Below are 27,003 nucleotides of genomic sequence, written 5' to 3'. Positions count from 1 at the left end.
GGCCCCGGGCCCCACGGGTCTCCCGGCCCTCGTCCTGCGTCTGGCTTCACCTGCTCGGAGGTGAGATCCTTATCGTGCCCCCCCCCCCCCGCCCCTCAAGTTTTGGCTCAGTCTCTTCTTTTAAACACAATGTACAAAAATAGAGCTTCTTCCTTGTTTTCTCGTGTAAAAATATCCCCCTGCTGCAGTTCTCCGGGAGTGGGCGGCGCGGGTGGCGTGGGGCCGAGGCGGCCTAGCCGGGGTGCGTGGGGCGCACCCGCCGGGTCCGCTTGGTCACCGTGGTGTACTTGAAGGGCTTCTGCGGCTCCAGCTGGCCCCGGGGGTGGCGCTTCATGAAGTGCACGTCCTGCTGGTTCTCGCGGGTCCGGGGACCCTTGCGGGCGCGGCCCTTCTTGGTGAAGCCCACGTACCAGCCCGAGTACTTGGCCGACATCAGGGCCGTGTAGTTGTTCTCCAAAACCTTCTCGATGAACACACACTCCTTGCTGGTCCCGTCTTGCTGCAGGGGAGAAAGGAGGCATGTTAAAGAGAGTATCTCACGGCTCCGTCCACGGGCCCCGAGGCCGGTGCCACACCACGCCCCAGGGACAAGCCCGGCTCCACAGAGCAGTGGGGTGGGAGGGTGGGGACCTCGGGGAAGGGCTCTGGGAGGACAGGCCCAGGGCCGGTGGACATCATTCGGGGCTGGAGAGTCTGGTCAGGCAGGGACGGTGATCTGATGGGGGGAGGTGGCGGGCGGTCCTGCTAGCCTGACCTGGGGCCCTGCCAACACTGGACCTTACAGTGCGCCCTGGAGAAGCCACAGGAGTCCGACTCGACCCCATGAAGTGTCGTTGTGAAGAGGCAGGGGCAAAGAGAAGGCAGGCGAGAGGGACAAGACGGTAGTGCCGTGGGCAGGTGGCCGTGTCGGGGCTGGGCAGACCGCGGGCCTGGCAAGCCTATCGGGTAACAGACTCCCACTGAGCCCAGGAGTCCACTCCTTCCCAGTGTCCTGCGGAGCCTCTGCGCTCCTACCGGAGCCAGAGCCCTGGGCCCGGCCGACCAAAGCACTTCCCACAGGCCCCCGTGCCTGGTCGGGGCCCAGGCCATCGGGCAAAGCAACAAACAGGGCTCGGTTCACACTGGAGGGACTCGCAAGGCTGAAACAGCGGCAAGCCACTGTAGCACGGGAGGAGACCTTGTCTGACCGTGACACCAGCACCACGAAAGCCAAGCCAAGAAGAGGAACCAAGCCCTGGGCCATCATCTGGGCTCTGGAGGCAGCCGTGCCTGGCATTCACGGCCCTCCGCCATCACGCAGAGTAACGGGACCACACGGTCTCATTTCCCGTCGCGCTGTACCACTTGCAACCAAAATGAGTTGTGACAGATTTGCACAAAACCCGACGTTAAGTCAGCTGCCCAAGGGCCGCTGGACCCCCCGGGGACGCCGCTGGACGGAGCTGCAAGGTGAGGGAGTGGCACATCTCCAAACTTGGTCCCAAGTACAATGAGAGACTTAGCGCCGTCTAACGCCAGCGTCTGGGCTACTGGCTCTGGGGGTCCCAGGCTTCCTGGGATACCAGCTGGGGAGGGCAGGGGCCACTGGACTGGAGTCCGCAGTCGAATGGCTCCGGGCGGCTCCCAGGCCGCATGGAGGTGGACGGGCAGGTTCCAGCTTCCGTTGAAGGTGGAGAACAGGTGAGCGTTTCCAGGAACGTTCACCTTTGTGCAGAGGGCAGGCCTCAGCCCTGCTGATGGCAGGCCGAACTCCGCAGACCACGGGGATGGGGAGAAGGGCAGAGTGGAAAGGAGCCCAAAGGCAGTGTGGTGGGGACAGCGGCCAGGGAACACAGGCTAGGCAGCCTGAGGGGAGGGCTCCCTGGGCTTGGGTCCTCCATGGAAAGTTCTGGAAGCTTCTCAAGTCAGGACCTTAGACAAAAGTCAAAGCAACCAGAACACCATCCCACCTCCCCCACTTGGGAGCCCAGACAGAAGCCCCTGGCCTCTGCTCCCGGTCACTCCCAAGGACAGCCCGGGCCTCTGCTCCCGGTCACTCCCGTGGACAGCCCGGGCCTCTGCTCCCGGTCACTCCCGAGGACAGCCCGGGCCTCTGCTTCCGGTCACTCCGGTGGACAGCCCTGGCCTCTGCTCCCGGTCACTCCGGTGGACAGCCCGGGCCTCTGCTCCCGGTCACTCCCGTGGACAGCCTGGGCCTCTGCTTCCGGTCACTCCGGTGGACAGCCCGGGCCTCTGCTTCCGGTCACTCCCGAGGACAGCCCGGGCCTCTGCTCCCGGTCACTCCGGTGGACAGCCCTGGCCTCTGCTCCCGGTCACTCCGGTGGACAGCCCGGGCCTCTGCTCCCGGTCACTCCCGTGGACAGCCCGGGCCTCTGCTTCCGGTCACTCCTGAGGACAGCCCGGGCCTCTGCTCCCGGTCACTCCGGTGGACAGCCCGGGCCTCTGCTCCCGGTCACTCCCGTGGACAGCCCGGGCCTCTGCTCCCGGTCACTCCCATGGACAGCCCGGGCCTCTGCTCCCGGTCACTCCCGAGGACAGCCCGGGCCTCTGCTTCCGGTCACTCCGGTGGACAGCCCTGGCCTCTGCTCCCGGTCACTCCCGTGGACAGCCCGGGCCTCTGCTCCCGGTCACTCCCGTGGACAGCCCGGGCCTCTGCTCCCGGTCACTCCCGAGGACAGCCCGGGCCTCTGCTCCCGGTCACTCCGGTGGACAGCCCGGGCCTCTGCTCCCGGTCACTCCGGTGGACAGCCCGGGCCTCTGCTCCCGGTCACTCCCGTGGACAGCCCGGGCCTCTGCTCCCGGTCACTCCCGTGGACAGCCCGGGCCTCTGCTCCCGGTCACTCCGGTGGACAGTCCGGGCCTCTGCTCCCGGTCACTCCGGTGGACAGCCCAGGCCTCTGCTTCCGGTCACTCCGGTGGACAGCCCGGGCCTCTGCTCCCAGTCACTCCCGAGGACAGCCCGGGCCTCTGCTCCCGGTCACTCCCAAGGACAGCCCGGGTCTCTGCTTCCGGTCACTCCGGTGGACAGCCCGGGCCTCTGCTTCCGGTCACTCCGGTGGACAGCCCGGGCCTCTGCTCCCGGTCACTCCCATGGACAGCCCGGGTCTCTGCTCCCGGTCACTCCCGAGGACAGCCCGGGCCTCTGCTCCCGGTCACTCCCGTGGACAGCCCGGGCCTCTGCTTCCGGTCACTCCCGTGGACAGCCCGGGCCTCTGCTTCCGGTCACTCCTGAGGACAGCCCGGGCCTCTGCTCCCGGTCACTCCCGAGGACAGCCCGGGTCTCTGCTTCCGGTCACTCCGGTGGACAGCCCGGGCCTCTGCTTCCGGTCACTCCGGTGGACAGCCCGGGCCTCTGCTTCCGGTCACTCCCGTGGACAGCCCGGGCCTCTGCTTCCGGTCACTCCCGAGGACAGCCTGGGCTCAGCCAGGACCGGGAGCCCAGAGCGTTTGCAGGTCAAGGTCCCTGAGACGTCCGGTCTGCCGCTGGTAGGGCCGAGCGCACTACGGCTTAGAGAAGGGATTGGGGACTGCTGGCTCCCGTGACTTCTCACGCAGGCCTCACTCTGGCTAGGCCCAGCCCAGGACCTGGCCCTCCTCCTGTGCCCCGCGCAGCTGGGGTCACAAGCAAGCAGCTCGCCATGGCTGGCATCTCTGACGCCGGGTCTCAGACACACTTTGCTGGGCTCGCTTTAAACCGCAACCCAGCCGTCTCCACCTCCCAGTACCGGGGTGCCGGGCGTGAGCCCTCACCCCGGCCTTCAGCAGCTGGAGGTGAGATGGAGGGAACACAGCCCCCAGGACTGGCGGGTGGGGGGTCAAAGGCGCTGAGGGCTGACGGGGCTGGGCCTGCGGGCGGCAGGGCAGCCAGGGAACTCGGCGGGCATGATGCAGCCCCGGCGCAACTAGCGTCAGGAGCTGGGGCACCTGAGCCCGCGCTGAGAGGACCCCCGGCCGGCCCCTGGCTGTGCGTGGCGCTCCGCCGGCGATGTGCCAGGGACAGAACAGGGCAAGGAAGCCGTCCTGGGACAAACTCCAGAGCAGCCGAGGCCGGGGCCTCCCAGGGAAAGGAACGCCGTGAAGCAGACGCGGCTCCTCGGCGGTCAGCGTGGCCGTCTGCAGGTGAGGAGACCGGCTCCGCGAGCCGCCTGGGGCTCCAGCACCCGGGCAGCCGGGGCCACCCCGGGGCACAGAGGGGACAGATGCAGGCACCGAGGACAGGGCTGCAGGCGGGGACGCTGGGGAAGGGGAGCTGGGCGCAGGACACACAGGTAGGGCTGGGGACGCGTCGGTGCACAGTTGGCAGCAACAAGGCCAGGCCAGGGCCGCCGTCCTCAGGGACCTGAGGTTGGGGGAGGGGCGGAGACGTGGGACCCGACGGGGCCCTTTGGCCGAGCACAGGCCGCTGGCAGGGCCGGTGGGGCCGGTGCGTCCTGTCCACAGGCCCTTCCCTAGGCCAGGAGCCACACGGAGTTTGGAGCGGGCCGGCGGGCCTTAGCAGACAGATGGAGGAACCTGGAGGCCGCAGCACGGGCAGTGGGTGAGAAGCTGAGCAGTCTGGGGCCAGATCTCAGGGCCAGACAGGTCCGAGAGCCTGGCCGCGGCTCTGCGGTTCCAAGGCTGGCATCGGCCCAGGCTTTCTGGCCAGGTGGACGGGGAGGAGGAGAGGGGCCGGGAAGGGGAAGCGGCGGGGGAGGCGGAGGCAGGAGGGAGGGGCTGCGGCCGCAGCGCCAGAGGACCAGTCACCCACACTAACGCTGGGGAGGGTAAGAGCAGGAAACCAGAGCCGGCTCCGTGGATGTGACTCAGCAGCGGAGCCCAGCCCCTCCGGGGCCCTGGGGTCCCGACCCTGGGAAGGGCCTTGCCTCCCGGCCTCTACAGAGAAGGGGGGCGGAGCCCCAGCTCTGCAGCCTGGGCCCGGGAGGGGCCGGGGCGGGCAGCAGCCAGGGTGATGGGCCAGGCAGGGGGACCTGCACCCGCCCGGCCGTGGCCTGACACCCGGCCGGCCTGGCCTGGACAGCGGAAAGTGAATCACTAATTCAAACCATTTGTCGACACCCAGGCCATGCTTCAGATTGCTATTATTTTGCTCTTTCTGCCGCGTGGGGTGGGCAGAGCAGTTTCATTTTTTCTTATACACAGCTTTGCGTCCGGCTCTCGGGTGGGCCCTGGAATGAGGGCTTCCCCACAAACACAGAACCAGTGTTTCCTTCTGTGAAACGGGACAGTCATGCTACCCGTCCACCAGGACTGCCGGGAAGAACCGCTTGTGCTCAGTGTTCAAATGGTCAGCTAAAAGAAACTGTGACCACTGGCGTGACAATGTTTGGCCCGCAAGGCCGGCCTGGAGGGGGAGGGGGAGGGGTGGGAGAGCGAGGGTAGAGGATTCAGCCTCAGAGAGACCGTGAGCCACGCTGCCGCTCGGGGTTGAACAGGGGCTGACACTGATTGGAGGCCGAGACGCACTGGACAGACACCTCCATTCTCCCGCGGGGTTGAAGCTGAAATCCCTGTGTGCACAACTACGTCAAGGCAATTTTGAAAAAGAAAAACCTGTGGTGGTGAGGGGGAGACTGTAGTGGGTGTGATGTCGCCACAGAGCCAAGGGGACAGGGCGTGACGTCACCCGGACGCCGGAGACAGCAGGTGCGCGACTGCCGGCACCGGGCAGATCCGAGGCGCCCAGAGCCTGGCGGGGAGGGGTCCCTGCCTGCCCTCCTGCATTTCACGAAGCTTCCTGCAATACAATCTTTCTGAAACACTAGAACCCTGAGGCCAGGGCTGAGGCTGTGGCAGCACCCTGGCCATGCGATGGTTAACACGACAGTCACGGGCTTGGCCACCGGGCACGGGGGCAGCACGCGGGCAGCAGCATGCCCCAGAGCCTCAGCAAGCGCAGATCCGCACGGCCAGCAGGGCCCAGGGGTGCACATGTACCGGCGGCCGTGCCAGGCCGGCTGCAGGGGCGGGGGGGGGGACAGGAAGAGACTGGGTGGCCCTCCTTCCTCGCACTCACACCCTTGCCTCCTCCTGCCGGCCGCGCCCCGAGGCCCCACGCCACGCCACCGCCCCTCCCCGCGGCCCAGGACCCTGGGCCGGCACTCACCTTCCCCACGAGCTTCCCTTTGCGGTTCATGCACAGGTAGAACTCCGTCTCCTTGCCCTTGATCCGGACTTGGCTTCCAAAGGTGTCTGTCTCCACGATGAGCTGGGCTGTGAGGGCAGAGAACAGGTGGGTCTCAGCCACGGGCAGTGCCCCGGCTGGCCGGGCCCCCCGCGGTCAGGCTGAGGAGGCCCTCCCCCTCAGCCTGACCCGGGAGCCTCTCAGTTCCCCCTGAGGTGCAAGGATTCCAGCAGAGGTGAGGTCTGTGCGCCCTGCCCTCGTCGCCCACCATCAGGATGGTCAAGCGCTCGGAGACCAGAAGTAGCCTCTCCAGAGGAAGGGATGGATTAGCACGCGTGTGTGCACATGCACACTCGCGCGTGTGCATGTTCATGCATGCACACACACACGTACAGACTGCGTGCATATGTGTGCGTGCACATAAACACACACGTGCATCCTGCCACTGAGACATCAAGCTATCTCCTCCATGGTCAAGCCCAGGACCCCTGCTCTGGCTCCCTGCGGTTGACCCTTGGAATCTCTGCCACTTGCAAGACCTGGGAAGACACAGGAATGCAGAGCAAGACCTCGGGAAAGGGGTCATGTGATGTTCATCTGCCCTTCACTGCGGCCATCTGAGACCAGAAGACCAACCAAAACTCCACTTCCCCTGCTCCAGCTAGAATACCCCAGGCGAGACCCCACCCTCTCCAGCTGGGACTCCCCAGGCTAGACTTCAAGACAGGGTGTCCAGAGCTGTGTCCAGGGCCTTCCCTCTCCCTCTGCCAGAACACTGTTCTCCAACAGTGCGCTGTGTGGTGTCCAGTGAGCGCACTACCATCTGAGCTCTCTCCTCTGGTCTTGAACTTCTGTGCCTGACTCTTACACTTTGGCCCTCTGCACACACAGCAGCAGGAGTTCTCTGATTTCGACCATCACACACACACACACACACACACACACACACACACACACACGACCCTCTTACCAGCACCTGCCCCTCCTTCATACACAGAAGTTTAACATAGGTGACAAGGGACTTGCTTCTCCATAACAAAAATCACAGCCCCGAATTCCTGAGTTACCATACCCTTACAACTTCAGAGAGTGCACCTCAGTGCCCCTAAAACGCACGAGGTATGATTTTAATAAAAAAAATTACAAATATAGACCCTGGTGCCCTGCTGGGAAAATTGAAACCATGTGGAGCTTGAGAGTTTGATAATTAATCTAGCCTCCTTTGACACCACCACTAATTAAAATACGATCTCCATCCTTCCAAGGGGAGAAAGAAGAATTTACATAAAATTTAAAGATCTAACAAGAATTCTGTAACTCTGGGAAGGAGAGAGGCACACCCCCACCCCCACCCCCCACCTCCAGTAAACACGGGGTCAAGGGTGTCAGCCAGCTCTGCAGGAGGGGCAGGTGGGGTACAGCCCTCCAGCCCCACCTCCTCCACTCAAGCCCATCACGCTCTGCAGGGGACATCCGGGACTCTGGGACCCTCTGCAGCATCTCTTCAGGAAGCTCTGGTCGTGCACTGAGGGAGCGGATGGAGGATTGGGACCCCAAGGATGTCCAGAGCCCCTGTGGAGAGGCAGGGGCTTGGAAGGCTCAGGTGTAGCTGTGCCCCCTGGCCAAGGGCCTCAGTCTCTTCCCTGTAAAATGCAGAGATGCTTCCTGACGCTTCCCTCGCTCTGATGAAGACTGTGCGACACGGGTCGCAACCTGTGCTCACAGCTCAGGAGCTGTGAGTTGAGTTTCCTAAAAACCACAGAACCAAAAGACAGTGGAAAAGCCAGATGCCTACAAGGCGGACCTGGGCCTGCTTCCCTTGATCCTGTCCTGGGCTCTTCATTTGCCTGGTGTCTTCCAGGCATTGAGCCTTCACAACAGGCCTAGAGTTCACACCACAATGAGGATCAACACTCTGCAGAGACCACACCACAACAGGTGTCTACACAACAGGCATCTACACCACACCGCGACAGGCATCCACACCACAACAGGAATCCACACCACAACAGGAATCCACACCACAACAGGCATCCATACCACAACAGGAATCCACACCACAACAGGAATCCACACCACAACAGGAATCCACACCACAACAGGAATCCACACCATAACAGGAATCCACACCACACCGTGACAGGCATCCACACAACAGGTGTCTACACAACAGGCATCTACACCACACCGCGACAGGCATCCACATCACAACAGGCATCCACACCACAACAGGCATCCACATCACAACAAGCATCTACACCACACCATGACAGGCGGCCACACCACACTGTGACAGGCATCCACACCACAACAGGCATCCACACCACACTGTGACAGGCATCCACACCACAACAGGCATCTACACCACACCACGACAGGCATCCACACCACAACAAGCATCCACACCACACTGTGACAGGCGTCCACACCACACAGTGACAGGCGTCCACACCACACCGTGACAGGCGTCCACACCACAACAGGCGGCCACACCACAACAGGAATCCACACCACAACAGGAATCCACACCACAACAGGAATCCACACCACAACAGGAATCCACACCACAACAGGAATCCACACCACAACAGGAATCCACACCACAACAGGCGTCCACACCACACTGCGACAGGCATCCACAACACAGTGACAGGCGTCCACACCACACTGTGACAGCTGTCCACACTGTGACAGGTGTCAACACCATACTGTGACATGCATCTACACTGTGACAGGAGTCCATAGAGTGACAGGCGTCAACACCACACTGTGACAGGCATCTGCACTATGACAGGAGTCCATAGAGTGACAGGCATCCACACTGTGACAGGCATCTGCACTATGACAGGAGTCCATAGAGTGACAGGCGTGCACACTGTGACAGGCATCAACACCACACTGTGACAGGCATCTACACTGTGACGGGCGTGCACACTGTGACGGGCGTGCACACTGTGACGGGCGTGCACACTGTGACGGGCGTGCACACTGTGACAGGCATCTACACTGTGACGGGCGTGCACACTGTGACGGGAGTGCACACTGTGACGGGAGTGCACACTGTGACGGGCGTGCACACTGTGACGGGCGTGCACACTGTGACGGGCGTGCACACTGTGACGGGCGTGCACACTGTGACAGGCATCTACACTGTGACGGGCGTGCACACTGTGACGGGCGTGCACACTGTGACGGGAGTGCACACTGTGACGGGCGTGCACACTGTGACGGGCGTGCACACTGTGACGGGCGTGCACACTGTGACAGGAGTGCACACTGTGACAGGCATCTACACTGTGACGGGCGTGCACACTGTGACAGGCATCTACACTGTGACGGGCGTGCACACTGTGACGGGCGTGCACACTGTGACGGGCGTGCACACTGTGACAGGCATCTACACTGTGACAGGCATGCACACTGTGACGGGCGTGCACACTGTGACAGGCGTGCACACTGTGATGGGCGTGCACACTGTGACAGGCATCTACACTGTGACGGGCGTGCACACTGTGACGGGCGTGCACACTGTGACGGGCGTGCACACTGTGACGGGCGTGCACACTGTGACGGGCGTGCACACTGTGATGGGCGTGCACACTGTGACAGGCATCAACACCACACTGTGACAGGCATCTACACTGTGACAGGCATGCACACTGTGACGGGCGTGCACACTGTGACAGGCGTGCACACTGTGACGGGCGTGCACACTGTGACAGGCATCTACACTGTGACGGGCGTGCACACTGTGACGGGCGTGCACACTGTGACGGGCGTGCACACTGTGATGGGCGTGCACACTGTGACAGGCATGCACACTGTGACGGGCGTGCACACTGTGACGGGCGTGCACACTGTGACGGGCGTGCACACTGTGACGGGAGTGCACACTGTGACAGGTGTCTACACTGTGACGGGCGTGCACACTGTGACGGGCGTGCACACTGTGACGGGAGTGCACACTGTGACGGGCGTGCACACTGTGACGGGCGTGCACACTGTGACGGGCGTGCACACTGTGACGGGCGTGCACACTGTGACGGGAGTGCACACTGTGACGGGCGTGCACACTGTGACAGGCATCAACACCACACTGTGACAGGCATCCACACTGTGACGGGCGTGCACACTGTGACGGGAGTGCACACTGTGACAGGCATCCACACTGTGACGGGCGTGCACACTGTGACGGGCGTGCACACTGTGACGGGCGTGCACACTGTGACGGGCGTCCACACTGTGACGGGCGTGCACACTGTGACGGGCGTGCACACTGTGACGGGCGTGCACACTGTGACGGGCGTGCACACTGTGACGGGAGTGCACACTGTGACAGGCATCTACACTGTGACGGGCGTGCACACTGTGACGGGCGTGCACACTGTGACGGGCGTGCACACTGTGACGGGCATCTACACTGTGACGGGCGTGCACACTGTGACGGGCGTGCACACTGTGATGGGCGTGCACACTGTGACGGGCGTGCACACTGTGACAGGCATCAACACCACACTGTGACAGGCATCCACACTGTGACGGGCGTGCACACTGTGACGGGCGTGCACACTGTGACGGGCGTGCACACTGTGACGGGCGTGCACACTGTGACGGGAGTGCACACTGTGACGGGCGTGCACACTGTGACGGGCGTGCACACTGTGACGGGCGTCCACACTGTGACGGGCGTGCACACTGTGACGGGCGTGCACACTGTGACGGGCGTGCACACTGTGACGGGCGTGCACACTGTGACGGGAGTGCACACTGTGACAGGCATCTACACTGTGACGGGCGTGCACACTGTGACGGGCGTGCACACTGTGACGGGCGTGCACACTGTGACGGGAGTGCACACTGTGACGGGCGTGCACACTGTGACGGGCGTGCACACTGTGACGGGCGTGCACACTGTGACGGGCATGCACACTGTGACAGGTGTGCACACTGTGACAGGTGTCTAGACCGTGACAGCCATCCACACCATGAACTGTGCTCACACCAGTGTGGCCATGGCAGGTATCTTTGGGTCCCAGGCTAGGACCCCCAGGTTTGCCTCCATTTCTGGCACTACCACTAGAGGCTGGGCACAGAGGCTGCGTGTGCCACGAGGCTCCGCCCTCGTTTCTCACCAGCACAGGGGCTGCGGCCTGCTGCTCTGCTCTTTCCTGGGGACTTGGGGAAGGTGGGACGCATTAGGACCAGGCCAGGGACACTGAAGGAAGTCCACTGCCAGCCTCCCCCCAGCATGCACCTGGGCCTCTGTCCCTAGGACAGGCCCTGCTGTGTCCATTGTGCACCCAGGTGAGCTCACTGAGTCCCATGCTCATGGGGCTGGCTGGCTCATGCCATTTCCAGGATAGATTCCACTAGAGCCCAGAAGGGCCATCAGTCAGTCCCTCCCTGCCCCGGCTCTGGACAGTCCCCAGAACAGCCTTGCACTGTCTGAGGGGCTGGGGCGGGGCTGGGGCTGGGGCTGGGCTGGGGCTGGGCTGGGCTGGGCTGAGCTGAGCTGGGGCTGGGCTGGGGCTGGGGCTGGGCTGGGGCTGGGCTGGGCTGGGCTGGGCTGAGCTGGGGCTGGGCTGGGGCTGGGGCTGGGCTGGGGCTGGGCTGGGCTGGGCTGGGCTGAGCTGGGGCTGGGCTGGGGCTGGGGCTGGGCTGGGCTGGGGCTGGGGCTGGGCTGGGGCTGGGCTGGGCTGGGGCTGGGCTGGGCTGGGGCTGGGCTGGGGCTGGGCTGGGCTGGGCTGGGGCTGGGCTGGGGCTGGGGCTGGGGCTGGGCTGGGGTGAGGTGGGGCTGGGGCTGGGGCTGGGGCTGGGCTGGGCTGGGGCTGGGGTGAGGTGGGGCTGGGGCTGGGGCTGGGGCTGGGGCTGGGCTGGGGTGAGGTGGGGCTGGGGTGAGGTGGGGCTGGGCTGGGCTGGGGCTGGGACTGGGGTGAGGTGGGGCTGGGCTGGGGCTGGGCTGGGACTGGGGTGAGGTGGGGCTGGGCTGGGGCTGGGGTGGGGCTGGGGCTGGGGTGAGGTGGGGCTGGGCTGGGCTGGGGCTGGGCTGGGGCTGGGCTGGGCTGGGGCTGGGGCTGGGGCTGGGCTGGGGCTGGGGTGGGGCTGGGGCTGGGGTGAGGTGGGGCTGGGGCTGGGGCTGGGGTGGGGCTGGGGCTGGGGTGAGGTGGGGCTGGGCTGGGGCTGGGCTGGGGCTGGGGTGAGCTGGGGCTGGGTGGGGCTGGGCTGGGGCTGGGCTGGGGCTGGGGCTGGGGCTGGGCTGGGGTGAGGTAGGGCTGGGGCTGGGGCTGGGCTGGGGCTGGGCTGGGGTGAGGTGGGGCTGGGGCTGGGGTGGGACTGGGGTGAGGTGGGGCTGGGCTGGGGCTGGGGTGGGGCTGGGGCTGGGGTGGGGCTGGGGCTGGGCTGGGGTGAGGTGGGGCTGGGGCTGGGACTGGGCTGGGGTGAGGTTGGGCTGGGCTGGGCTGGGCTGGGGCTGGGCTGGGCTGAGGCTGGGCTGGGGCTGGGTTGGGGCTGGGGCTGGGGCTGGGCTGGGGCTGGGCTGGGGCTGGGTTGGGGCTGGGGCTGGGGCTGGGGCTGGGGCTGGGCTGGGCTGGGGCTGGGCTGGGGCGGGGCTGGGGCGGGGCTGGGGCGGGGCTGGGGCGGGGCTGGGCTGGGGCGGGGCTGGGGCTGGGCTGGGCTGGGGCTGGGGCTGGGCTGGGCTGGGGCTGAGCTGGGCTGGGGCTGGGGCTGGGGCTGGGCTGGGCTGGGGCGGGGCTGGGGCGGGGCTGGGGCGGGGCTGGGGCTGGGGCTGGGCTGGGGCTGGGCTGGGGCTGGGCTGGGCTGGGGCTGGGGCTGGGCTGGGGCGGGGCTGGGGCTGGGCTGGGCTGGGGCTGGGGCGGGGCTGGGGCGGGGCTGGGGCTGGGGCTGGGGCGGGGCTGGGGCTGGGCTGGGGCTGGGGCTGGGCTGGGCTGGGGCTGGGGCTGGGCTGGGCTGGGGCTGGGGCTGGGGCTGGGGCGGGGCTGGGGCTGGGGCTGGGGCTGGGCTGGGCTGGGGCTGGGGCTGGGCTGGGCTGGGCTGGGCTGGGGCTGGGCTGGGCTAAGCGGGCAGGGCTGCATAAGGTGCCTGGCCCCTAAGTGTGGAGGCTGGTGTCTGTTCTTCCCCCCAGCCCCACCACTGCACAAAACAGAAGAACTCAGACGCTGCTCTGGGCTGACGTCACAAGCAGCCAGCCGGCCAGAACTATGTAAAATCCTTTGGGGAGCCATAGCAGCAGCCGTTCTCAGGACAGACTCCACCCGGGGTCTGTTCCAGAGCTGGTCTGGCCCCCCCTCAACCCCCACACAGCTTCAGGAGCCAGAGGCTCATCTGGGAGGAGGGACCAGCTCGGCCTCCATCCGAGGGCCTCGACTCCAGCCGCCTCCCTCAGCCACTCTTGCCCCACCGTCTCCCTTCACGCCCCAGCGGAGGAGTCCTGCAACGAAGTCTCCTAGAGACCTCAAGCTATCAAGACACAAATCACAACTCCTTGCTGGAACCCTCGGCATCTGGCCCCATGGTCCCTTCCCAGGACGCACAGCCACTGCTGTTGCTTTCTGCACATCGGGGCCTTTGTATGAGCTTTTCCTGCCTGGAGCTTGCCTTGCTCAGAGCTTCAAACAGAGTGGCTTCTTATCTCCCCGAAGGTCACCAAATATCACCTCCTCAGAGGGGCCCTCCTCAAACACACCGTCCACCCCGGTCCAGCACCATGCCTCTTAGAGTTCCAAGCGTGGGCTGTGCTCTGGATGGAGCCGTCCCCAGGGCCTGGCCGCCAGCCTGCGATGCCGCTGGGAAGCGATGAGAGTGGGTGAGATGGGTGGAAGAGGGTGTCCACACATGCCTAAAGGGGGAGGACACCCGTCCCTCCCCCACCCCACCCCACGGTGCTGGGGATGAGCGCAGGGCCACGCGCAAGCAAGGCAAACACACTGCTCTGCTCCCAGCCCTCCTGTCTGTGCGTCTGTCTGTCTGTCCTTCCCTGTCTCTGCTTCCTGGTCACCTGGATGTGAGTCTCCTCCTATCCCACATTCTTTTTTTTTTTTTTCCTTGAACTCTGGGCCTGTGCGCTGTCCCTCAGCTCAAGGCTAGCGCTCTGCACTTGAGCCCCAGTGCCACTTCCGGCTTTTTCAGCTTATGTGGTGCTGAGGAATCGAACCCAGGGCCTCACACATGCGAGGCAAGCGCTGGACCACTGAGCCACCTTCCCAGCCCCCAGTTATGCGGTGCTGAGGAATCGAACCCAGGGCTTCGTGCACGCTGAGCCGTGGCCCCAGCCCCGTCCCACATTCTTACCATGAGCTGCTTCCCACGCATGGACCCAAAGCAGAAGCTCAGCCAAGGACAGAAACTCCAAACCCAGCCCCAAGAGGCCCTTCCCTCCCCCGGGGACGGCTCGGTGTTCCCTGCAGGGACGGAAAGCCGGTCCCTCTGTCTGCACTCCAGCAGGGCGGCCGTGAGCACGAGGCCGGCTGGCTCCTTCGCACCCAGCGCCCAGCGCGCGATCTGAACAGCACACGGCCGCCCTGAGCCGACTGACAGTGACTGGCGCCAGTTAAGGGCGAAAGAGAGTCCGGGGCCTCCGGCCTCCGCTCTCCACCAATCCCAGCCGCGCTCCAGCCTCCGCCTCCGCTCTCCACCAATCCTGGCCGCGCCCCAGCCTCCGCTCTCCACCAATCCCGGCCACGCCCCAACCTCCGCTCTCAACCAATCCTGGCCGCGCTCCAGCTTCCACTCTCCACCAATCCCGGCCGCACCCCAGCTTCCTCTCTCCACCAATCCGGCCACACCCCAGCCTCCGCTCTCAACCAATCCCGGCCGCGTCCCAGCCTCCGCTCTCCACCAGTCCAGCCACACCCCAGCCTCCTCTCTCCACCAATCCCGGCCACGCTCCAGCCTCAGCCTCCACTTTCCACCAATCCGGCCACACCACGCCCCAGCCTCAGCTTCCTCTCTCCACCAATCTGGCCACACCTAGCCTAAGCTCTCCACCAATCCGGCTACACCCAGCCTCTGCTCTCCACCAATCCGGCCGCGCCCCAGCCTCCGCTCTCCCCTGCAGTGTGCCCACCGCTCGCGCCTGCCACCTGGCTTGGCACAAACAGAAAACCCTCTGCTGGGGGACAAGGGACATCTCCGGCCAGGCCAAGGCGCTGGCTCACCCCGCGCCTCTAGGAAGGTCGGTAACTCTCGGGATGTGGAGCTCTCCCATTTACCCTCACGGGCATGCCTGCCATCACCTCCACTCACAGGAGGGGAAACCGAGCCCCGAGAACCACCAGTGGCAGAGCCAAGGCTCAAACCCAGGCAGGCGGGGCCCGAGGCACTGGTCCCAGCCTGACCCCACACCCCGGTCCCCCTGCGTCACGTTCAGCTGGGACGGGAAGGGCTTTGTGGTGCTGTCCGCCAGTCCTGGGGCCTGAACTCAGGGCCCGGGCACTGCCCCTCAGCTGCTTTTCTTTTTTTACTCAAGGCTAACACTCTACCACTTGAGCCATGGCTCCACTTCTGGCTTTTTGATGGTTCACTGGAGATAAAATTCTCACAGACTTTCCTGCCCAGACTGGCTTTGAACACTAATCATCAGATCTCAGCCTCCTGAGTAGCTAGGATGACAGGCGTGAGCCACTAGCACCTGGCCTGGGCTTCTTGGAGACAGAACTCAGGAACTGAGATGTCCAAGGACATCCCCCTGCTCCACTGCCAAATGACCTTGAAGCAAGAAGGGTCATATGCCTCCTAAGGAAGCTGCCTTCTAGCCAATACTAGGAGATGGGGAGCCGTGGGCACCCCACGCCAGGCTCAGACCCTAGTACTAGAGAAGGAAGAATGCTTCCAATCTGGACATGAAAAAGAGCCCCCAAATCCAAAGCATGGTTTCAGGCGGAGATCCCCACTTTATCTAACAGATCCCAGAAGGAAAAGCCGCAGAGCCACTACCCAGCAGGAGCCTGGTACCCACCAGGGCTGGGGGCCGGGGCCCTGGGGGGTAATGAAGCTTCCAGCATCTTCTTCCACCTTCTCAGCCTCAGGAGAAGGGGAGGGAGAATGGCTGGCAATATCATTCAGTACAAATCTCCTGTTGGCTTCCTCCTCTGCCAGGAGGAAGAAGGGCAACACAAAAGATCAACGCAGCCAGCATCTAGCCGTGTCTGTAATCCCGTAATCCCAGCTCTGGGAGGCCAGGGCAGGATGAGGCAAGTTCAAGGCTATCCTGAGTTAAGACTCAGTGAGTAAAACTCTGTTGGGATGAGGTGGGGGGGTTGGAGGTACGGCTTAGTTGATAGAGCGCCAACCAATGAGCAAAAACATCAGGTACCAAGTTCAAGTCCTAGTCTCGGACAAGGAAAGAGAGAGAGAATCGCAACAGCTAGAATTTCTTTGGGCACCAACTGTGTGCTGGTCTCTGGGTGGAGTCTGAACACAGAACGGATGCCTCATCATATTCTCACCCTGTTTGGCATAATAATGATGGCAGCGTGTTGAGACACTGAAGCCAACAGCACCACACGGCTCCTGCCCAGAGTCACAGTAGGGCTAGGGCTGCGGACCGGCTCCTGAGAGACGGGCAGAATGCCAGCGAGTTCCACAGGCTGCACGAGAACAGACAGGGGCCAGCTGCCAGCACCAAGGAAAGAGCAACGGCCTTGACGGACGGACTGACAACTGACCACGGCAGAGCCCTGGGCGGGGCTGCCCTCCCTCGAAGACTTGGAAGGGCGGGAGACAATGGAGGAAGGCAGAGAGACCCCAGAGACCCAGAGAGAGGCAAGCCAGAGGCCCGGAAGACGCCAGAGACAGGCAGCTGAGAACCAAGCTGGAGGATGGAGGGCAGAGGCCAAGGGCCAGAAGCCCCCCAAGACAGAGCAGCCTCCCCAGCCAGCCACTTCCTCCAGAGAAGAAGCCTTCCCACACACCCCGCCTCACAGCCTCCGAAGTTGGGCCCAGCCTCCCTGCCTCCAAAGGCCGGCGGGCGGGATGATGGAGAGACTGAGGGAGACAGGTGGGCTGGGGATCTTGCGCTGGAAATGTTCCCTCCCCACTCCACCCCTCTCTCTCCCTCCCTCCCCTTCCCCCCCCCATTCTCTCCCCCCCCCCCCCCACACACACACACAAAATGGCTTTTTCTAAAGTTCTCTTCTCCTAAGTCCCAGAGGAGAGTCTCAAGCCATGTGGGCTCACCGGAAAGAGAGAGAGAAAATCAATACTATTGATTAGAGCTATATTTAATCCTCTCTGTAGCTCTGGTGTGTGTGGCCCTGCCCGTGTGGGGCAGGCCAGCCGTGGGTGGCCACCGTGTCAAAGGACAGCTAAGGGGTTGGGTGCGGAGGCCCCTCCCTGAGGTATTGGGAAGGAAGGGGGAGAGAAGGGAGACGGGTGGGGGGAGGGGACGCCTCCTATATGGGGCGCTTGGTGCCAGCAGCCCCCCCATGCTCTGGTGTCCCGGGGTGAGGTGACCCCACACCACCCCAGCCTGTGGGAGCATCCGAGCATGTACCCAGCGCCCGCGGCTGTCTGTGCCCTGAGGGCCAGAGGAGCCCCGCGCTCCCGGCGGCTGCACCCAGCGGGAGAGGCGGCCATCCACAGCCCAGGACATAATGGAGCCGCAGACGGCGAGAAGCTCTAGGAAGAAAAATAGACTGGAGACAATGAGGCGAGGGGGCCCAGCCCTGCACAGCTCGGGGGTCTGGGGACAGGAGACACCCCTGGCGGCACACCAGGGTGGCGGCCCGCAGGTGTGGGAGGCTGCCCGACCCCGGGCCGGGCGGGGACCAGCCCAGGCCAGCCCTCAGAGCCCAGCCCCGCCCAGCGCAGGGCCCCTGCCCAGTCCCACGCAGCCCCCACGGCCCGGCCCCCGGTTTCAGGCAGTCTGACCCTCACAAGGCAGGAGAGAACGGGTTCCCGAGCTGCCCGGGGGGGGGGGGGGGGGGGGCGCAGGTCAGGTGACTCCCTTCCCCTTCCCCTGGCCACATAAATCACCCTCCCAATAATATTTGTATTGATTATCTAGATTGGAAGCCTCATTGTCTCCCCCAGGGCTCACAGATGGGCCCCAGCCTCATCTACCTTTCTAATGGGACCCTGAATGGAACAGCAGAGGCCCAGGGCTCCCACTGCCCGGGTGCCGGAACCCGGAACCCCAGGCCCTAGAATTTGGGGAGGCCAGGAAGTGCACAGCAGAAACCCAAAGCAGGGCCTGGGAGCAGCACCTGCCTGCTTGCTGTCCCTCAGCCCAGACAACGCACAGAGAAGTCAACCACCGGCCATCCGTCACACAGCACAGGAAAGGCCCGTGCAGGCAGAGGCCAACAGCTCCTGGACCCGTTTCCCCCAGCTCCTGCCCCCCATCTCAGGGTACGGACAGATGGTTCAACCACAGTCTGACAACCCCCTCCTGTGCCCTCCTGGCCTAGAGGGGCCAGCAAGAGCTCCCAGAACCCCCGGGAAGCCACCTCCTCCCTCCCAGCCAGCAGCTGCCCCTTCCCTGGCAGCAACCGGACAGAGGATCCCAGGGAAACCTACCACCTGCTCTGGAGGAGGCTGAGGCTGCAGAGGACGGAAGGGGCAGGATCTGAAAGGAGAGAGACTGAGCCCAAGGGAGAGGGGACAGGGTGTGGGGAGGGAGCACAGAGCAGGGGACAGCAACAAAGGCAGGAGGGAGCCAGACCAGGAGCAGAAGCAGGGCAGAGAGGGCAGGTCAGGGAGGCAGAGGGCGTCGACAGGCCAAGGAAGTGGGGGAGCAGCTGGCCGAGGGCCCCCCCCCAGCCTGGGCCCAGCCCCGCCCTGAGAGTGCAGCAGCCACGCGAGGTCACACCTGCCCTCAGGGCACAGGGAAATAAATGGTGTCCAGGATAAAAGGTCCAAGAAAGAATTTGTCTTGTCACCTCCTGACCGAAGTGATCAGACGCTGGTGGGCCTTCATCCCACAAAGGCCTGGGCCGGAGGAGCCCACCCCCGCCTCTGCCCGGGCGCCCAGACCCCCAGCTCGGGGGCAGAGCCCCAGCTCAGGGTCAGAACCCCAGCTCAGGGATCAGAACCCCAGCTCGGGGGCAGAACCCCAGCTCGGGGGCAGAGCCCCAGCTCAGGGGGCAGAGCCCCAGCTCAGGGATCAGAACCCCAGCTCAGGGATCAGAACCCCAGCTCAGGGATCAGAACCCCAGCTCGGGGGCAGAACCCCAGCTCAGGGATCAGAACCCCAGCTCAGGGATCAGAACCCCAGCTCGGGGGCAGAACCCCAGCTCGGGGGCAGAACCCCAGCTCAGGGATCAGAACCCCAGCTCGGGGGCAGAACCCCAGCTCGGGGGCAGAACCCCAGCTCGGGGGCAGAACCCCAGCTCAGGGATCAGAACCCCAGCTCGGGGGGCAGAACCTCAGCTCAGGGGCAGAACCCCAGCTCAGGGATCAGAACCCCAGCTCAGGCGCCCAGAACCCCAGCTCAGGGATCAGAACCCCAGCTCAGGCGCCCAGAACCCCAGCTTGGGGGCAGAACCCAGCTCAGGGATCAGAACCCCAGCTCAGGCGCCCAGAACCCCAGCTCAGGGATCAGAACCCCAGCTCAGGCGCCCAGAACCCCAGTTTGGGGGCAGAACCCCAGCTCGGGGGCAGAACCCCAGCTCAGGCGCCCAGAACCCCAGCTTGGGGGCAGAACCCCAGCTCAGGGGCAGAACCCCAGCTCAGGCGCCCAGAACCCCAGCTCGGGGGCAGAACCCCAGCTCAGGGATCAGAACCCCAGCTCAGGGGGCAGAACCCCAGCTCAGGGGGCAGAACCCCAGCTCAGGAATCAGAACCCCAGCTCAGGGATCAGAACCCCAGCTCAGGGATCAGAACCCCAGCTCAGGGGCAGAACCCCAGCTCAGGGATCAGAACCCCAGCTCAGGGGCAGAACCCCAGCTCAGGGATCAGAACCCCAGCTCAGGGGCAGAACCTCAGCTCAGGGATCAGAACCCCAGCTCAGGGATCAGAACCCCAGCTCAGGGGGCAGAACCCCAGCTCAGGGGGCAGAACCCCAGCTCGGGGGCAGAACCCCAGCTCAGGGGGCAGAACCCCAGCTCGGGGGGCAGAACCCCAGCTCAGGGGGCAGAACCCCAGCTCAGGGATCAGAACCCCAGCTCAGGGGCAGAACCCCAGCTCAGGGATCAGAACCCCAGCTCAGGGACAGAACCCCAGCTCAGGCGCCCAGAACCCCAGCTCAGGCATCAGAACCCCAGCTCAGGGGCAGAACCCCAGCTCAGGCGCCCAGAACCCCAGCTTGGGGGCAGAACCCCAGCTCAGGGGCAGAACCCCAGCTCAGGCGCCCAGAACCCCAGCTTGGGGGCAGAACCCCAGCTCAGGCGCCCAGAACCCCAGCTTGGGGGCAGAACCCCAGCTCAGGGATCAGAACCCCAGCTCAGGGGGCAGAACCCCAGCTCAGGGGGCAGAACCCCAGCTCAGGGATCAGAACCCCAGCTCAAGGGCAGAACCCCAGCTCAGGGATCAGAACCCCAGCTCAGGGGCAGAACCCCAGCTCAGGGATCAGAACCCCAGCTCAGGGGCAGAACCCCAGCTCAGGGATCAGAACCCCAGCTCAGGGGCAGAACCCCAGCTCAGGGATCAGAACCCCAGCTCAGGGGCAGAACCCCAGCTCAGGGATCAGAACCCCAGCTCGGGGGCAGAACCCCAGCTCGGGGGCAGAACCCCAGCTCAGGGATCAGAACCCCAGCTCAGGGGCAGAACCCCAGCTCAGGGATCAGAACCCCAGCTCAGGGGCAGAACCCCAGCTCAGGGATCAGAACCCCAGCTCAGGGATCAGAACCCCAGCTCAGGGGGCAGAACCCCAGCTCAGGGGGCAGAACCCCAGCTCGGGGGCAGAACCCCAGCTCGGGGGCAGAACCCCAGCTCAGGGGGCAGAGCCCCAGCTCAGGGGCAGAACCCCAGCTCAGGGGGCAGAACCCCAGCTCAGGGATCAGAACCCCAGCTCAGGGGCAGAACCCCAGTTCAGGGATCAGAACCCCAGCTCAGGGGCAGAACCCCAGCTCGGGGGCAGAACCCCAGCTCAGGGATCAGAACCCCAGCTCGGGGGCAGAACCCCAGCTCGGGATCAGAACCCCAGCTCGGGGGGCAGAACCCCAGCTCGGGGGCAGAACCCCAGCTCGGGGGGCAGAACCTCAGCTCGGGGGGCAGAACCCCAGCTCGGGGGCAGAACCCCAGCTCGGGGAGCAGAGCCCCAGCTCGGGGGACAGAACCCCAGCTCGGGGGCAGAACCCCAGCTCGGGGGCAGAACCCCAGCTCAGGGGGCAGAACCCCAGCTCAGAGGGCTGAACCCCAGCTCAGGGGGCAGAACCCCAGCTCAGGCGCCCAGAACCCCAGCTCGGGGGCAGAGCCCCAGCTCGGGGGACAGAACCCCAGCTCAGGGGGCAGAACCCCAGCTCGGGGCAGAACCCCAGCTCAGGGGGCAGAACCCCAGCTCGGGGCAGAGCCCCAGCTCGGGGCAGAGCCCCAGCTCGGGGGACAGAACCCCAACTCGGGGGCAGAACCCCAGCTCAGAGGGCACAACCCCAGCTCAGGGGCAGAACCCCAGCTCGGGGGCAGAGCCCCAGCTCAGGGATCAGAACCCCAGCTCAGGGGCAGAACCCCAGCTCGGAGGCAGAACCCCAGCTCAGGGGGCAGAACCCCAGCTCAGGGATCAGAACCCCAGCTCGGGGGCAGAACCCCAGCTCAGGGATCAGAACCCCAGCTCAGGGATCAGAACCCCAGCTCAGGGGGCAGAACCCCAGCTCAGGGGGCAGAACCCCAGCTCAGGGATCAGAACCCCAGCTCAGGGGCAGAACCCCAGCTCGGGGGACAGAGCCCCAGCTCAGGGATCAGAACCCCAGCTCAGGGATCAGAACCCCAGCTCAGGGAGCAGAACCCCAGCTCAGGGGCAGAACCCCAGCTCAGGGGCAGAACCCCAGCTCAGGGATCAAAACCCCAGCTCAGGGGCAGAGCCCCAGCTCAGGGATCAGAACCCCAGCTCAGGGGGCAGAACCCCAGCTCGGGGCAGAGCCTCAGCTCGGGGGCAGAACCCCAGCTCGGGGGCAGAACCCCAACTCGGGGGCAGAACCCCAGCTCAGGGATCAGAACCCCAGCTCGGGGGCAGAACCCCAGCTCGGGGGCAGAACCCCAACTCGGGGGCAGAACCCCAGCTCGGGGGCAGAACCCCAGCTCGGGGGCAGAACCCCAGCTCGGGGGCAGAACCCCAGCTCAGGGATCAGAACCCCAGCTCGGGGGCAGAACCCCAGCTGGGGGGCAGAGCCCCAGCTCAGGGGGCAGAACCCCAGCTCAGGGATCAGAACCCCAGCTCAGGGGCAGAACCCCAGCTCGGGGCAGAACCCCAGCTCAGGGGGCAGAACCCCAGCTCAGGGGGCAGAACCCCAGCTCGGGGGCAGAACCCCAGCTCAGGGATCAGAACCCCAGCTCGGGGCAGAACCCCAGCTCGGGGGCAGAACCCCAGCTCGGGGGCAGAACCCCAGCTCGGGGGCAGGGCGCCCGCATGGCCTGGGCCTGGGAAGGCTGCAAGGTGAGACTGGGCCTTCCCGGGAGGGAGGGTAGGGGGGGGAAGCTCCCAGGGCCTCACCCCTTCCTGCCCAGCAACGATAAGGAAACGATCCCTGTGCCGAGGGGAACGTGGGTCTGCTCTGCCCACACACGTACACGTGCACACACACACGCACACACACACGAGAGCGCACCTGCACACCTGCACACACACAGACACAAGCCCCAGGCTGATTCCCACCAACAGCGGCTAGTCCAAAGACACACCACAGAGGCTCCACCCACCAGACATCAGCCCCGAGGCTGCAGACACCAGCGGCCAGGGCGCGGTCATCACCAGGCAAGCACTGACCTCCCGCCAGCCCCGGCTGGGTGTCCACACCCTGGTCAGTCCCCCCAGGAAGCTCAGAGCTCAGGACGCCCGAGCTGGGGTCACTCGGCCAGCGCTCGGTGCCCGCGGGTGCGAGGACTCGCTGCCCTGGGTGGCCGGTCACTCGGCCAGCGCTCGGTGCCCGCGGGTGCGAGGACTCGCTGCCCTGGGTGGCCGGGTCACTCGGCCAGCGCTCGGTGCCCGCGGGTGCGAGGACTCGCTGCCCTGGGAGGGCCCGGCCGGCACGTACCATACTTGTCCCCGTCCTCGCCGCGGGCGCTGATCCTGCGGCCCTGCACCTGAATGTGTTTCCCACTGGTCCGGCTGTAGAGCTGGTACAAGCGCAGCTGCTTCCGGCTCACATCGTCGCGGGCCCGCGTCTGGTTCTCCACGTGGATGCGGAAGTCCACGTTCTCCTCGGCGGCCAGCACCTGAGCAGGGGCGGGAGAGCGCGGGAGCGGTGAGGCAGCCACGGACACAGCACACGGGCCCGCAGGAGCCACGCTGTTCCTCAGGCCGGGCCACTGGGGCTCAGAGAGGTACAGGGCCCTGCCCGAGGGCGAGAGGGAGCGAGTACAAAGCTGGGGCACGGAAGGCCCGCTGGCGGAAGGAGGATGGGCGTGCTCACAGCTTCTGAGAGACCACCGCGCCCAGGGCGCCCGCCTCAGGACCCTTCACGCCCACCGCGACCCTCGCCGTGCTCACACCCGTAATCCTAGCCACTGGACAGCTGAGATCTGAGGACCGTGGTCAGGAGCCAGGCCAGGCAGGAAAGCCTGTGAGACTCTGATCTCCACGTAGCCACCCAACAGCCAGAAATGGAGTCATGGCTCAAGCGGTAGTGCGCCACCAGCCTTAACACAAGAGCTCGGTGACGGTGCCCAGGCCCCTCGGGGCCGGCACAGAAGAATGGGCCGCCGTGGTGAGACTGACCGACGTCTGGCCGGCCTCAGCCCCGGCCTTGTGGGCCACCCCCCGCCCAGCCCCCCAGCTCTCCACAGGGGACACCCCTGCCAGCAGGCACCCACTGGCAGCGCCAGGCAGCTCAGGGGCCAGGCCTCCCGAGGAGCCTCCTTCTGCATCTCCATGGAGCTGCCCTGCTCCTGCCCCACGGGGCCCTCGCCGCCCGTCCCTCCGGCGGCTGCCTCAGGCTCCACCCTCCGCTCCACGGCCTCTGCCTTGGGTGGTGTGCCCGGCCTTCTCCTGAGCCCGCGCTGGCGCCCCTTCCACCGCACAGCCCTCTCGGAGCGTCCCCAATCTTCCCACTGAACCCGGACGGGGTCCCCGGCTGCCCCCAGTGTCCGCCAGGAGCCCCAGAGCCCCTCCGGGACGGCTGTGCCAATCGCTGTCCGGGCCCCCAGCCTCAGGGCCTGCGCTTGCGCTCCCTCGGCTCCGGGGCTCCTCAGATCTGCGCTCCGCCCCGTCTCACCCGGGGAGCCCTCAGAGGTGGCCCCCCAGCGGCCTTCACAGACACCTGAGCAGCCCCGGCCTCTGCCAGCTCCACGCTCCACCACGCCCCCCGCCGCCCCCCGCCCCCACCGCCCACGCCCCCGCCCCCCACGTCCCCCGCCCACGCCCCCCGCCGCCCACGTCCCCCGCCCACGCCCCCCGCCGCCCACAGCCCACGCCCACGCCCACCACGCCCCCGCCGCCCCCGCCCCCGCCCCCGCCGCCCACGCCCACGTCCCCCCCCGCCCACGTCCCCCGCCCACGTCCCCCGCCGCCCACGCCCACGCCCACGCCGCCCACGCCCCCCGCCCACGTCCCCCGCCCACGTCCCCCGCCGCCCCCGCCCACGTCCCCGCCGCCCCCCGCCCACGCCCCCGCCCACGTCCCCCGCCCACGTCCCCGCCGCCCCCCGCCCACGCCCACGCCGCCCACGCCCCCGCCGCCCACGTCCCCGCCGCCCACGTCCCCGCCGCCCCGCCCACGCCCCCGCCCACGCCCCCGCCGCCCCCACGCCCCCGCCGCCCACGTCCCCCGCCGCCCACGTCCCCCCCCGCCCACGTCCCCACCGCCACGTCCCCCCCGCCCACGCCCACGCCGTCCACGCCCCGCCGCCCACGTCCCCCCCCGCCCACGCCCCACGCCGCCCACGTCCCCGCCGCCCCGCCCACGCCCCCCACGCCCACGCCCCCGCCCACGCCCCCGCCCCCGCCCACGTCCCCGCCGCCCACGCCCCCGCCGCCCACGCCCCCACCGCCCACGTCGCCCCCGCCGCCCACGCCCCCCGCCGCCCACGCCCCCCGCCGCCCACGCCCCCGCCGCCCACGTCCCCCCGCCGCCCACGTCCCCCCGCCCACGTCCCCACCGCCACGTCCCCCCACCCACGCCCCCGCCGTCCACGCCCCCGCCGCCCACGTCCCCCACGCCCACGCCCCCCGCCGCCCACGTCCCCGCCGCCCACAGCCCACGCCGCCCACGTCCCCGCCCACGTCCCCCACGCCCACGCCGCCCACGTCCCCCACGCCCCCCGCCCCCCCGCCGCCCACGCCCCCACGCCCACGTCCCCCCCCCGCCCACGTCCCCCGCCGCCCACGTCCCCACTGCCCACGTCCCCGCCGCCCACGCCCACCGCCCACGCCCACCGCCGTCCACGCCCACCCCCGCCCACGCCCACCCCCGCCCACGCCCACCGCCGTCCACGCCCACCCCCGCCCACGCCCACCGCCGTCCACGCCCGCCCCCCGCCCACGCCCACCGCCGTCCACGCCCCGCCCCCGCCCACGCCCACCGCCGTCCACGCCCACCCCCGCCCACGCCCACCGCCGTCCACGCCCGCCGCCCACGCCGCCCACGCCCACCGCCGTCCACGCCCGCCGCCCACGCCGCCCACGCCCACCGCCGTCCACGCCCACCCCCCGCCCACGCCCACCGCCGTCCACGCCCACCGCCCACGCCCACCGCCGTCCACGCCCACCGCCGTCCACGCCCACCGCCCACGTCCCCCCCCACGCCCACCGCCGTCCACGCCCACCGCTGTTCCACGCTGGAGGTCCCCCCTCAAGCACAGCCCCGCTCCTCCACTCCGGAGGTCTGAGACTGGCTGCAAGCATCCACCCCAGGCCTTGTCTGTGCATGGCTGAGGCGGGGCCTGGCCCTCCTCGGGCGTCCCTGTCCACACTGGCCTGCTCTTCCACCTGAAACCTTCCCTGACTCCCAAGCTCACCGCTGTCCGCTGCTCTACTGAGAAGGGAGGGAGGCGGCTGGCCGGAGCGGCCTCAACCTGCCACACAGGGCAGACCCGGGCTTTGGGCCTTGCGGCCGCAGCCACCGCCCACCCCAGGCCTCAGCACGGGCTCCAGGAGAGGGCCAGGCCCGCCCCACCCCGGCCCTGCCCGAGAGAGCTGCCCTGTGCCACGCCCACCCTGCGCCTCCGTCCCCATGCACAGGGCCAGCACGATGAAGAAGATGAAGAATCACGCACTTCACCGCTGCTCCAAAGACCGAGCCCCCAAGGCCCCACAGCCAGCGCTGCAGGCCAGTCTGGAGGCGCAGCCGCGGGCGCCGGGCCGGGGCGGAGGCGCCATGGCCAAGTGTCTTTGGCTGGCAGGCATGCACCGCAGCACTCAGCGCAGCCGCTGGGAAAACACCAGCGGCTGTCCAGACCCAGTGCCCTGGAAGGCAGATGTAGAAACTGAGGCTCAAAACGGTCAGTTCCAGCCGGGCACGGGTGGCTCACACCTGGAATCCTAGCTACTCAGGAGGCTGAGATCTGAGGGTTGTGATTCAAAGCCAGCCCGGGAGGGAAAGTCCGTGAGACTCTTATTTCTAGTTAACAGCCAGGAGACTAGAAGTGGTGCTGTGGCTCGAGGTGGTACAGTACTGAGCCGAAGACCCTGGGGACAGAGCCCAGACTCCGAGTTCAAGCCCCACCACCACCACCAAGCAGGCAGACCCTCTCAGAGGCCTGGCCCGCAAGCCCGCCCGGCACGCCCCAGCCCTGCCGGGCGGCACACACCACTCAGCCTGGTCTGCGCCCAGACCT

General features: G+C 66.5%; 1 protein-coding gene across 1 annotated transcript in view; it reads right to left on the bottom strand.

Annotated features, from left to right (window-relative positions):
* Positions 1-232: 232 nt before the first annotated feature.
* Fgf18 (fibroblast growth factor 18) overlaps positions 233-27,003 on the bottom strand; it is a 41,986-nt gene continuing 15,215 nt past the window's right edge. Inside the window, exons 3-5 of the mRNA XM_042672347.1 lie at positions 23,266-23,446; positions 6,104-6,210; positions 233-499 (exon numbers count right to left, since the gene is read on the bottom strand). Of these exons, the coding sequence (XP_042528281.1) occupies positions 233-499; positions 6,104-6,210; positions 23,266-23,446 (555 nt within the window). The remainder of the gene's footprint in view (positions 500-6,103; positions 6,211-23,265; positions 23,447-27,003) is intronic.

Source organism: Dipodomys spectabilis, unplaced genomic scaffold, assembly GCF_019054845.1.
Source record: "Dipodomys spectabilis isolate Male_0828 unplaced genomic scaffold, ASM1905484v1 ptg000699l, whole genome shotgun sequence".
Lineage (NCBI taxonomy): Eukaryota > Metazoa > Chordata > Mammalia > Rodentia > Heteromyidae > Dipodomys > Dipodomys spectabilis.
This window is presented reverse-complemented; position numbering and strand designations above follow the sequence as displayed.